Here is a 13,478-nt window from a genome sequence, read left to right as displayed (position 1 = left end):
CAAACTTATTGGGGTGTTACCATTTAGTGGTCAATTGTACGGAATATGTACTGTACTGTGCAATCTACTAATACAAGTTTTAATCAATCAATCAAAAGTGTAAAGGAAAAAAGACACTTTTTATTCCAACCGTACTTCTCGTCAAAAGCCTAAAGACTGATCGCACACTTCCTGTCTTCACAATAAAAGCGCCGCTCCATCGCGCCTGCGCTAACAAAATAAGAGTCTCCGAAAGCCAGCGCAAACAAGCTAGCAAACTACGGAGTTTGCCGCCAATGTATTTCTTGTAAAGTGTATAAAAACGAATATGGAAGCTGGACAAATAAGATGCCAAAAACCAACCACTTTCATGTGGTATTAGACAGAAAAGAGGAACTTTTTTTTCTCCTCCGTTTGAAAACGTGGACGTTATCAGCACTATACTGTCTGATTCCAATCAATGCAAGTCATCAGAATCAGGTAATACACCAACTTATATTCTTGTCTTCATGAAAGATAGGAATCTATATGTTAAACATGCATGTATATTCATTAAAACACCTTTAACATGTCAACATTTATTTTAATGTACTATTATTTAATATATATTATTGTTTTAGCCGCTTAAGAGATATTCCTGGCTCTGAATTTGCTCGTTGCTATTTTTATGTTTTATTTTATGTTTTACAGGTTACTCATCAGTTACTCAGTACTTGAGTAGTTTTTTCACAACATACTTTTTACTTTTACTCAAGTAAATATTTGGGTGACTACTCCTTACTTTTACTTGAGTAATACATCTCTAAAGTAACAGTACTCTTACTTGAGTACAATTTCTGGCTACTCTACCCACCTCTGCGTATAACGAAGCATAAAAATCCAATTTTAAAACTAATAACTTACTTAATGTTTTGTGGAACATGATTGACAGCACATAAATCCCCTGGAAGTTGAAATATTTACCTTCCTGCATCCAAAAATATTTAATAAAATAAAAAAAATAAAAGATCAAGCGTGTTTGGTTTGGTTTTTTTCTAAAGTTGGCTGTCAATTAAAACTCTACTATGTTAAAGTGGAACAAATCACCAATTAAATGTGTGTTTTAATTGTATTTCTTTCGTTTATCAACTTTGGTCATGTTAGCATCATTCACTCATTATTACGGCTCCTTGTAATAATGAGTAAATGCTGCCATCTAGCGGCCATTATGTGTTACTACATATCAATATTCTTTTGTGGAGATTCATCCACATTACCGGAACAAGTTTTGGCGGCAAAAAATACAAACATTGAATAAAAAAAAAACATTATTGTCGGTGGATAGTTGTTATGTCATGAAATGTTTTCGCTGCCAATATTTTGTTTTTTCGTACACTGTTATTGTTTTTTTTTTGTGTATTGTCACAAATTGGAGGCAGCACGGTGGAAGAGGGGTTAGTGCGTCTGCCTCACAATACGAAGGTCCTGCAGTACTGGGTTCAATCCCGGGCTCGGGATCTTTCTGTGTGGAGTTTGCATGTTCTCTCCGTGACTGCGTGGGTTCCCTCCTGGAAGACAGAATTAGGCCCTAAGCTGCTCGGTCACAGCGTTGCAGAAAATGAATTATCCGAATCAATCTGTTGATTAAAATGTAAAAAAAAAAAAAGCGGCCTTTGTGAGCCGTGGCGTTTTCGGCGTGGAAACGAGGAAAATCTTTCAAATTATTATTATTTTTTTTTTGTCTGACAAACTGATAGCTGTGCCGATACGTGACGATTTTCTTTTCACGCTGACAGAAGATCCACAGAGCGCTTCACACCACGTACGAGGACGAGGCCAAGGAGCTGACGGGCCTCGAACAAAAGTAAGAAAGTCACATTCCTGTATCATGTTGTACTACATCATCATCTGTATCGTCCAAACATTATTTAATTTTTAGTCGTCTCTTATTTGTGCAATATGAAGAAGTATTTATTATATTCCTGATGGTAGCAACTTGCATGTAAAATGTGTGATATCATGTGCGATACAAGCAGTCCTGCAGCGTCTTTACTTGTGTGTGATATCACATGTGATACAAGCAGTCCTGCAGCGTCTTTACTTGTGTGTGATATCACATGTGATACAAGCAGTCCTGCAGCGTGTTTACTTGCGTGTGATATCATGTGCAATTCAAACAATCCTGCATCATGTTTACTTGTGTGTGATATCATGTGCGATACAAGCAGTCCTGCAGCGTCTTTACTTGTGTGTGATATCACATGTGATACAAGCAGTCCTGCAGCGTGTTTACTTGCGTGTGATATCATGTGCAATTCAAACAATCCTGCATCATGTTTACTTGTGTGTGATATCATGTGCGATACAAGCAGTCCTGCAGCGTGTTTAATTGTGTGATATCACGTGCGATACAAGCAGTCCTGCAGCGTCTTTACTTGTGTGTGGTATCACGTGCGATACAAGCAGTCCTGCAGTGTCTTTACTTGCGTTTGATATCACGTGTGATACAAGCAGTCCTACAGCGTCTTTACTTGTGTGTGATATCACGTGCGATACAAGCAGTCCTGCAGCGTCTTTACTTGCGTTTGATATCACGTGTGATACAAGCAGTCCTACAGCGTGTTTAATTGTGTGATATCACGTGCGATACAAGCAGTCCTGCAGCGTCTTTACTTGTGTGTGATATCACGTGCGATACAAGCAGTCCTGCAGCCTGTTTACGTGTGTGTGGTATCACGTGTGATACAAGCAGTCCTACAGCGTCTTTACTTGTGTGTGATATCACGTGCGATACAAGCAGTCCTGCAGCGTCTTTACTTGCGTTTGATATCACGTGTGATACAAGCAGTCCTGCAGCGTCTTTACTTGTGTGTGATATCACGTGGGATACAAGCAGTCCTGCAGCGTCTTTACTTGCGTTTGATATCACGTGTGATACAAGCAGTCCTGCAGCGTCTTTACTTGTGTGTGATATCACATTCCATACAAGCAGTCCTGCAGCGTCTTTACTTGTGTGTGGTATCACGTGCGATACAAGCAGTCCTGCAGCGTCTTTACTTGTGTGTGATATCACATGTGATACAAGCAGTCCTGCAGCGTGTTTACTTGCGTGTGATATCATGTGCAATTCAAACAATCCTGCATCATGTTTACTTGTGTGTGATATCATGTGCGATACTAGCAGTCCTGCAGCGCGCTTATTTGTGTGTGACATCATGTGCGATACTAGCAGTCCTGCAGCGTCTTTACTTGTGTGTGATATCATGTGCGATACAAACAGTCCTGCAGCGTGTTTACTTGTGTGTGATGTCATGTGCGATACATGTAGTACTTCAGCCTGTTTTCTTGCGTGTGATATCACTTGCGATACAGTAGTCCTGCAGCGTCTTTACTTGCGTTTGATATCACGTGTGATACAAGCAGTCCTACAGCGTGTTTGATTGTGTGATATCACGTGCATTATAAGCAGTCCTGCAGCGTCTTTACTTCTGTGTGATATCACACACGATACAACTAGTCCTGCAGCATCTTTACTTGCGTGTGATATAATGTGCGATACAAACAGTCCTGCAGCGTCTTTACTTGTGTGTGATATCATGTGCGATACATGTAGTACTGCAGCCTGTTTTCTTGCGTGTGATATCAGTTGCGATACAAGCAGTCTTGCAGGGTCTTGTGTGATATCATGTGCGATACAAGCAGTCCTGCAGCGCCTTTACTTATGTGTCATATCATGTGTGATACAAGCAGTCCTGCAGCCTGTTTACTTGCGTGTTTTCAAAGCATTTTGAAAAAAGCTCCATCCTATTGCGTGCATCCATGACATCATCCGTGACATAATCCATGACATCATCTGTGATGTCATCCGTGACATCATCTGTGATATCATTAGTGACATAATCCGTGACATCATCTGTGATATCATTAGTGACATCATCCGTGATATCATTAGTGACATCATCTTTGACATCATCCATGACATCTGTGACATCATCCATGACATCATCCGTGACATCATCTGTGATATCATTAGTGACATCATCCGTGATATCATTAGTGACATCATCCATGACATCATCTGTGACATCATCCGTGACATCATCCATGACATCATCAGTGACATCATCCGTGACATCATCTGTGACATCATCAGTGACATCATCCGTGAAACCATCCATGACATCATCAGTGATATCATTAGTGACATCATCCGTGACATCATCAGTGACATCATTAGTGACATCATCCGTGACATCATCTGTGACATCATCAGTGACAGCATCCGTAACATCATTAGTGACATCATCCGTGACATCATCAATGACATCATCCGTGACATCATCAGTGACAGCATCCGTAACATCATTAGTGACATCATCCGTGACATCATCAATGACATCATCCGTGACATCATCAGTGACAGCATCCGTAACATCATCAGTGACATCATCAATGACATCATCTTTGACGCCGCCAAGTCAAGCTCGTTGTTTTCCGTCCTCCAGCGCCTCCTCCTGCATCTCAGAGAACTGCACGCTGCACAGGAAGCAGCATCTCCTCCCGCCGCCGTCGCCGCCCAAGTCCCTGCCGGCGTCCTCGTCGGCGGCGGACAGCGGCAGCTCGTGGTCTCCCTCGCAGGAGCCCAAGGAGAAGCGCGTGCACTTTGACCTGGACACGCTGCACAGCTACCGCCTGCGCACACACACCGCCTCCGTGCGGGGGCGCCCCGGCATGGTGGGACGTCCCGGCCTGGGCCTCGGCGGCCTGGGTCTCCCCGGCCTGGGTGCCTTCTCGCCCTCCTCGCGGGTCAGCCTGCAAGCTAACGGCGGCCCGGCCTCGGCGCTGGCCCACGTTAGCTTGGCGCTCTCGCCTCTGGCGGGCACAGGAGCCCAGACCAGCCTGTGGGAGGGAGAACTGCAGGAACTCCAGGACAAGATCGAGACCTTCCGGAACCAGCTGAGGGAGGCTCTGGCCAGGAGGGCGGAGATCCAGACCAGCCTGGAGAGGGAGCGGAACTTGATGGTGCGGCGGGACGCCGGCCCGGAACCGGATCAGGTCCAAACCATCAGCACGGACAAGAGCAGCTCCTCTCAGACCTCGGCAGACAGAGGCCTTAGCAACCAGGCCGAGACCATCACCCTCGTTAGGAGCGGCCAATTAAACGCCATTAACAGCCTGGACAGGGCGGGGAGCGCCCAATCGCGCGCCGTCCGCCCGCCGACGGACGACAGGACTGTCCAAGCGCGCGTCTCCGCCAGTCTGGAGCGCCGGTTGGGCGGCGGGACGGTGGCGCCGTGCAAGACTTTGAGTCTGGACCGGCAGAAAGTCAGCCTGTCGCGAGTTCTCAGCACTTTGGAGAGGACCAGAAGCAGCCAGTCGGATGCGAGCGGCGGGACTTGATCGGCTTTTCTGCCAAGACATTAAAACAAAACAAAAAGAACACAGCTGAGTTGCGTAGCCGCGGGAAGTTGTTGACGACTATCACCTGGTCCCGTAAACCTGGGGTAGGGAACCTAGGGCTCTAGAGCCAGATGTGGTTCTTTTGATGACTGCATCTGGCTCTCGGATAAATCTGAGCTGACGTTGCTTAACACGATAAATCATGAATAATTCCGCTTGTAATCACAGTGTTAAAAATAACATTCAAAATATAAAACATTTTAATGTTCAAGAAGTTGCGTTAATGGTAAGAAGTAATTTATTTATTATTGGTTAGTGTGGGGCTTGTCCACCTGGGGGTTCTTCAGACCACCAAGCACCGACATGAGAGCCCGTTTCAGGGTTTAAATATTGTTTTGTTTTTTTCAATTAGTGAAGTGAATTATATTTATATAGCGCTTTTCTCAAGTGACTCAAAGCGCTTTACATAGTGACACCCAATATCTAAGTTACATTTAAACCAGTGTGGGTGGGCACTGGGAGCAGGTGGGTAAAGTGTCTTGCCCAAGGACACAACGGCAGTAACTAGGATGGCACAAGCGGGAATCGAACCTGCAACCCTCAAGTTGCTGGCACGGCCACTCTACCAACCGAGTCTCTCAGTTGCTTTCCAGCAATTGTCTTTTTCTCTTTCGTCCTCATTCGCCCTCTGGCTCCAGCCCCAACCCTGTCTCTCCTCCTGGCTGCTGCTTATAACAGAGCGACAGGTGATTAGATAAAAAGGCCCAGGTGGGCCATCTACGCACCTGTCACTGATTTCGAGGCCGGTCCTGGCAACATCCTGCTTCGCTGCAGGCCCGCAGGCCACGCACCCTCCACAGTTAGCTTCAGAATAACAATGTTATTACAAAGAATAAGAGACCTATTATACTCTAGAAATGTTGGTTCTACTTAAAAATGCACACGTTTCGTTGTGTTCAGTGTTAAAAAATAATAATATATGGCTCTTAGGGAAATACATTTTAAAATATTTGGCTTCTTGGCTCTCTCAGACAAAAAGGTTCCCGACCCCTGCAGTAAACCATTGGTCCCAAACCAGGTCGCGGCCCGATTTGTACCAGGCCGCGGAATATTTTTTTATAAATTTTTATTATTATTATAATTTTTTATTTCTTTTTTTATTATGATTTTTTTTTTAATCAACATAAAAAAACACAAGATACACTTACAATTAGTGCACCAACCCCAAAAATCTCCCTTTTTCACGACAAAGAAACAAATAAAAAATAATAAGAAATATATACTAAAAGGTTGGGGACCACTGCCATAAACCTCATATTTCAGCATTTATACCGAGACGTTTAGAGTAGTCAGTGTACAGCTTTATGGCAGGAAATATTCAAAACTGCACTGCTCAGCTCATTTGCCAGAATTTTACTGTAAAATGTATGGTGTGTAAAAAACAGTACCACCGTTATTTTTTTACCAAAAATCTACATACTTTTTTTTTTTTTTTTACAGTGTATCCAACAGAAAATAAGTTAAAGGCCTACTGAAAGCCACTACTAGCGACCACGCAGTCTGATAGTTTATATATCAAAGATGAAATATTAACTTTGCAACACATGCCAATACTAAATTAGTTGACTAAATTGCAATTTTAAATTTCGCGCTGAAACGTCACGGTATGATGACACGTGCGCGTGACGTCACGCATTGTAGAGGACATTTTGTTCCAGCACCGTTCACAGCTATAAGTCGTCCCTTTTCATCGCATAATTCCGCAGTATTCTGGACATCTGCGTTGCTGAATCTTTTGCAATTTGTTCAATGAATAATGGAGACGTCAAAGAAGAAAGCTGTAGGTGGGAAGCGGTGTATTGCGGCCTAGCAACACAAACACAGCCGGTGTTTCCTTGTTTACATTCCCGAAAGATGACGGTGAAGCTTTACTGTGGAACAGAGCGGTCAAGCGAACACGGTTGGATTGGACCACACACACAAAGTACAGTGTTTTATGCAGTGATCATTTCGAAAGATCGTGTTTTGAAGAGGGTCCCTTGGGAAGGGCAGAGATGGGCATGGCCACCACCCGTCGACTGGTGCTGAAGAAAGGTGTGGGGCCGACCTTCAGGTTGTACATGTACGACCATATAATCTCACTAAAACACTAGTAACACAATAAGCAGATAAGGGATTTTCCAGAATTATCCTAGTAAATGTGTCTAATAACATCTGAATCGCTCCCACTGTATAGTTTTTTTTTCTTTCTTTTTTTCTAGTCCTACACTCGTGGCCACACCCCTCCGACTTTCAGGTACCATATAATCTCACTAAAACACTAGTAACACAAAAAGCAGATAAGGGATTTTCCAGAATTATCCTAGTTTTTTCTACTCTTTCACTCTCACTTTCCTCATCCACGAATCTTTCATCCTCGCTCAAATTAATAGGGAAACTGTCGCTTTCTCGGTCCGAATCGCTCTCGCTGCTGGTGGCCATGATTGTAAACAATGTTCAGATGCGAGGAGCTCCACAACCCGTGACGTCACGCGCACATCGTCTGCTACTTCCGGTACAGGCAAGGCTTTTTTATTAGCGACCAAAAGTTGCAAACTTTATGGTGGATGTTCTCTACTAAATCCTTTCAGCAAAAATATGGCAGTATGGTGAAATGATCAAGTAACACAATAAGTAGATAAGGAATTTTCCAGAATTATCCTAGTAAATGTGTCTAATAACATCTGAATTGCTCCCACCGTATAGTATTTTTTTTTTCTTTCTTTTTTTCTAGTCCTACACCCGTGGCCACACCCCTCCGACTTTCAGGTACCATATAATCTCACTAAAACACTCGTAACACAAAAAGCAGATAAGGGATTTTCCAGAATTATCCTAGTAAATGTGTCTAATAACATCTGAATCGCTCCCACTGTATAGTATTTTTTTTTTCTTTCTTTTTTTCTAGTCCTACACTCGTGGCCACACCCCTCCGACTTTCAGGTACCATATAAGCTCACTAAAACACTCGTAACACAAAAAGCAGATAAGGGATTTTCCAGAATTATCCTAGTAAATGTGTCTAATAACATCTGAATCGGTCCCACTGTATAGTATTTTTTTTTCTTTCTTTTTTTCTAGTCCTACACCCGTGGCCACACCCCTCCGACTTTCAGGTACCATATAATCTCACTAAAACACTAGTAACACAAAAAGCAGATAAGGAATTTTCCAGAATTATCCTAGTAAATGTGTCTAATCGTCTGCTACTTCCGGTACAGGCAAGGCTTTTTTATTAGTGACCAAAAGTTGCCAACTTTATCGTGGATGTTCTCTACTAAATCCTTTCAGCAAAAATATGGCAATATGGTGAAATGATCAAGTAACACAATAAGCAGATAAGGGATTTTCCAGAATTATCCTAGTAAATGTGTCTAATAACATCTGAATCGCTCCCACCGTATAGTATTTTTTTTTCTTTCTTTTTTTCTAGTCCTACACCCGTGGCCACACCCCTCCGACTTTCAGGTACCATATAATCTCACTAAAACACTCGTAACACAAAAAGCAGATAAGGCATTTTCCAGAATTATCCTAGTAAATGTGGCTAATAACATCTGAATTGCTCTGCCGTCTATTTTTCTTTTTTTTTCTACTCCTTCACTCTCACTTTCCTCATCCACGAATCTTTCATCCTCGCTCAAATTAATAGGGAAACTGTCGCTTTCTCGGTCCGAATCGCTCTCGCTGCTGGTGGCCATGATTGTAAACAATGTTCAGATGTGAGGAGCTCCACAACCCGTGACATCACGCGCACATCGTCTGCTACTTCCGGTACAGGCAAGGCTTTTTTATTAGCAACCAAAAGTTGCCAACTTTATCCTCGATGTTCTCTACTAAATCCTTTCAGCAAAAATATGGCAGTATGGTGAAACGATCAAGTAACACAATAAGCAGATAAGGGATTTTCCAGAATTATCCTAGTAAATGTGTCTAATAACATCTGAATCGCTCCCACTGTATAGTATTTTTTTTTCTTTCTTTTTTTCTAGTCCTACACTCGTGGCCACACCTCTCCGACTTTCAGGTACCATATAATCTCACTAAAACACTCGTAACACAAAAAGCAGATAAGGGATTTTCCAGAATTACCCTAGTAAATGTGTCTAATAACATCTGAATTGCTCTGCCGTCTATTTTTCTTTTTTTTTCTAGTCCTTGACTCTCACTTTCCTCATCCACGAATCTTTCATCCTCGCTCAAATTAATAGGGAAACTGTCGCTTTCTCGGTCCGAATCGCTCTAGCTGCTGGTGGCCATGATTGTAAACAATGTTCAGATGTGAGGAGCTCCACAACCCGTGACATCACGCGCACATCTTCTGCTACTTCCGGTACAGGCAAGGCTTTTTTATTAGCGACCAAAAGTTGCCAACTTTATCCTCGATGTTCTCTACTAAATCTTTTCAGCAAAAATATGGCAATATTTGGAAATTATGAAGTATGACACATGGAATGGACCTGCTGTCCCCGTTTAAATAAGAAAACCTCATTTCAGTAGGCCTTTGTCTCTTGCTCGCAGTCAAGCCAAGTCACAGCGGGGCTGCACGAGTGCTTCCGGTATTGGAGCAGAGCTGCGGTTCACTCACATGAATTCCAACACGAACACGTGTTTTGAGCAGAGTGTGCTCGTCAGCTTCTCGTTGTCGCAGCCCCAAAACCAAAATGAACCACAGCTCATCCACTGTGTTGGGCAGTACCCTACTAATAGACAAGCTGTACACTGACTACTCTAAAATAAATCCAACTTGGCTTTCAAGTGTCCCTTCCAGATGTACCACACTTAGAATGCCCACTTTATGAGATATAGGATTGACACACTGCTTTAAAAATACCTATGAAAATAATTCATCAGCCAAAATGTGTGCTTTTTTTTTTGTGAGGAAAAGTACAAAAACATCCCCAGTATTGAGCAGTTAGATTTTATTTTGAGGATTTTACCTACGATGCCCATTTGGATGCATTATAGTGTTCTACCGCCATGATCCACCTGCATCATTTTTTTCCCCAAAGTCTTGTATGTTGTGACACAACATACAAAAAATGGAGATAAATACTTATATGTATGTATGTATGTATATATATATATATATATATATATAAGTATTTATCTCCATATATATATATATATATATATATATATATATACTATTTTTGCATTTATTTTTTCATCATACATATATAAAGTGTAAATTTATACATATATATGTATGTATATATATATATATATATATATATATATATATATATATATATATATATATATATAATTTTTGTGGATGTCACAACGTACACAAAATGGAGATAAGTACGTGTATATATATATTTATTTTTTCAATCTATTTATTGTGTATATATACATACATAAATAAATATATATATATATACATACATACATATATATGTAAATATATATATATGTATGTATATATATGTATATTTATAAATATATATATATACACACGCATACATATACAGTGTGAGAAATGTGAAATTAATTAATCAAATAATGAGATTGGCTTTTATATATATATATATATATATATATATATATATATATATATATATGTATATATACACACACTTCAATTTTTTATATATTTTTTTTGCTAAGCATTCATTAATTTATAAATTTTCTGTGAAATTAATAAATCAAATTTTGAGATTGTATATATATATATATATATATATATATATGTGTGTATATAAATATATATATATATATATATGTGTGTGTGTGTGTATACATTTGCTATTTTTATTTAATATTTTTTGACCCTATCTCAATATTTGATTACTTGATTCCACACAAAATATTAATGACTTGACAAAAACTACTAAAATTATTTGCATAATGGCAATAATGCTTGGTTAACATACGATTAAAAGAACTGGTTTTATCTCTAGTCTGTTAACTGGCGGTTTAAGCAATCATAATTCATCACCTAAATCGGGGTTACAGTTGAATCATGACTTTTACTCTCAGCCAAATATTTTTTTATATATATTATGAAAATCATATGTTTTTAGGTTGTTTTTTTTTTACTATAAGAACGTTGTTTTTCACCAACTACCACCTCAGAAAACACTCCAAATACCACCATAATGGCTATCAGTAAAAATAAAAAAATAGGCCTAAGTATTCATTCAAAACAAGACAGCAACTATATCTAACAAGTACATAATATTTTTGGGCCAGGGTTTGAACAGTTACACTGTGTTTAAATAATTCATTAGGTGTACCACCAGTGGCAGAGTCGTGTATAAAGACAGTATGGCCAACCCGGTTTCGGGCAATCTCTTCAGTGATTGGTCAAAAGTCACTCAGACCACAGGACGCCATGTTTGCTACCAATTTCGAGCTAATGCAGCACTTCCTTGTTAGTTTTTCGGTGTGTAAAAACAGAGAAAATTGTGTTTTTTGTATTCGTTTTTTATTTATTGTACCACCATTAGGAGCGTTCCAGTCAGTCTGCTGCTCACTAAACAATGCATGAATTGTCCAACCATGGCTTTTTCTACCGCTTGTCCCTCTTGGGCAGTGGTCTCAAACACCAATTGCGGCCCGCACCTTGATGTGAAAATTTTATGTAGGTGTGGCCTGCGGGTTTTATATGAATGGTTCTTTACATCCTCATACTTCTATATACTCGATTTTTCTGGGAGACTCCCAATTTTCAGGGTCCCTCCAAGGGTCATCATGCTCCCGAATTTCTCCTAAACAAGAATATTAAGATGGCGCCGTGGAGGCATTGCCTTTAGCGTCCTCTACAACGTGAACCAACAGCGTGTCAGCCCGGCCACATGTCAGATTTTTCTTCGGTAGACGCAATAAGCGACTAGAAGACATACTTGATCAACAGCCACACAGGTCACACTGAGGGTGGCCGTATAAACGACTTTATTAGTGATTCCCAGAGCCCAAAAAAAGTCTGCGGGCTATAGAGCGTTTTCCATTCGGGCTCCAGTACTCTGGAATGCCCTCCCGGTAACAGTTCGAGATGCTACCTCAGTAGAAGCATTTAAGTCTCACCTTAAAAGTCATCTGTATACTCTAGCCTTTACATAGACCTCATTTTTAGACCAGTTGATCTGCCGCTTCTTTTCTTTTTTCTCCTATGTCCCCCCCTCCCTTGTGGAGGGGGTCCGGTCCGATGACCATGGATGAAGTACTGGCTGTCCAGAGTCGAGACCCAGGATGGACCGCTCGTCGGGACCCAGGATGGACCGGTTGGGGACATCTCTACGCTGCTGATCCGCCTCCGCTTGAGATGGTTTCCTTTGGACGGGACTCTCGCTGCTGTCTTGGATCCGCTTTGAACTGAACTCTCGCGGCTGTGTTGGAGCCACTATGGATTGAACTTTCACAGTATCATGTTAGACCCGCTCCACATCCATTGCTTTCGGTCCCCTAGAGGGGGGGGGGGGTTGCCCACATCTGAGGTCCTCTCCAAGGTTTCTCATAGTCAGCATTGTCACTGGCGTCCCACTAGGTGGGAATTCTCCCTGCCCACTGGGTGTGAGTTTTCCTTGCCCTTTTGTGGGTTCTTCCGAGGATGTCCTAGTCGTAATGATTTGTGCAGTCCTTTGAGACATTTGTGATTTGGGGCTATATAAATAAACATTGATTGATTGATTGATTGATTTAACACTTTTACAAATATGTGCCACACTGTGAACCCACACCAAACAAGAACGACAAACACATTTTGGAAGAACATCCGCACCGTAACACAACATAAACGCAACTGAACAAATACCCAGAATCCCTTGCAACCTTGGGTTTGGGGGGGTGCAGGGTTGTATATTGTAGCCCGGATGTTCTCCCAAAATGTGTTTGTCAATCTTGTTTGGTGTGGGTTCACAGTGTGGCGCATATTTGTAACAGTGTTAAATTTGTTTATACGGCCACCCTCAGTGTGACCTGTATGGCTGTTGATCAAGTATGTCTTGCAGTCACTTCCGTGGGTCTGCAGAAGCCTCTTACAATATGTGACTGGGCTGGAACACTGTTTGTATGGTAGAAAATCGGAAGAAACGGCGGGTTGTAGAGGACTCTGAAGGCAGTTCCGTCATGGCACG

General features: G+C 41.5%; 1 protein-coding gene across 1 annotated transcript in view; it reads left to right on the top strand.

Moving 5' to 3' along the window:
* The window catches only part of grin3ba (glutamate receptor, ionotropic, N-methyl-D-aspartate 3Ba), a 200,537-nt gene extending 194,962 nt beyond the window's left edge, over positions 1–5,575 (top strand). The window contains exons 18-19 of the mRNA XM_061893810.1: positions 1,755–1,822; positions 4,464–5,575. Of these exons, the coding sequence (XP_061749794.1) occupies positions 1,755–1,822; positions 4,464–5,358 (963 nt within the window). The 3' untranslated portion in view covers positions 5,359–5,575. The remainder of the gene's footprint in view (positions 1–1,754; positions 1,823–4,463) is intronic.
* Positions 5,576–13,478: the final 7,903 nt, after the last annotated feature.

The sequence above is a fragment of the Nerophis ophidion genome, linkage group LG03, assembly GCF_033978795.1.
Source record: "Nerophis ophidion isolate RoL-2023_Sa linkage group LG03, RoL_Noph_v1.0, whole genome shotgun sequence".
Taxonomy (NCBI): Eukaryota; Metazoa; Chordata; class Actinopteri; order Syngnathiformes; family Syngnathidae; genus Nerophis; species Nerophis ophidion.
This window is presented reverse-complemented; position numbering and strand designations above follow the sequence as displayed.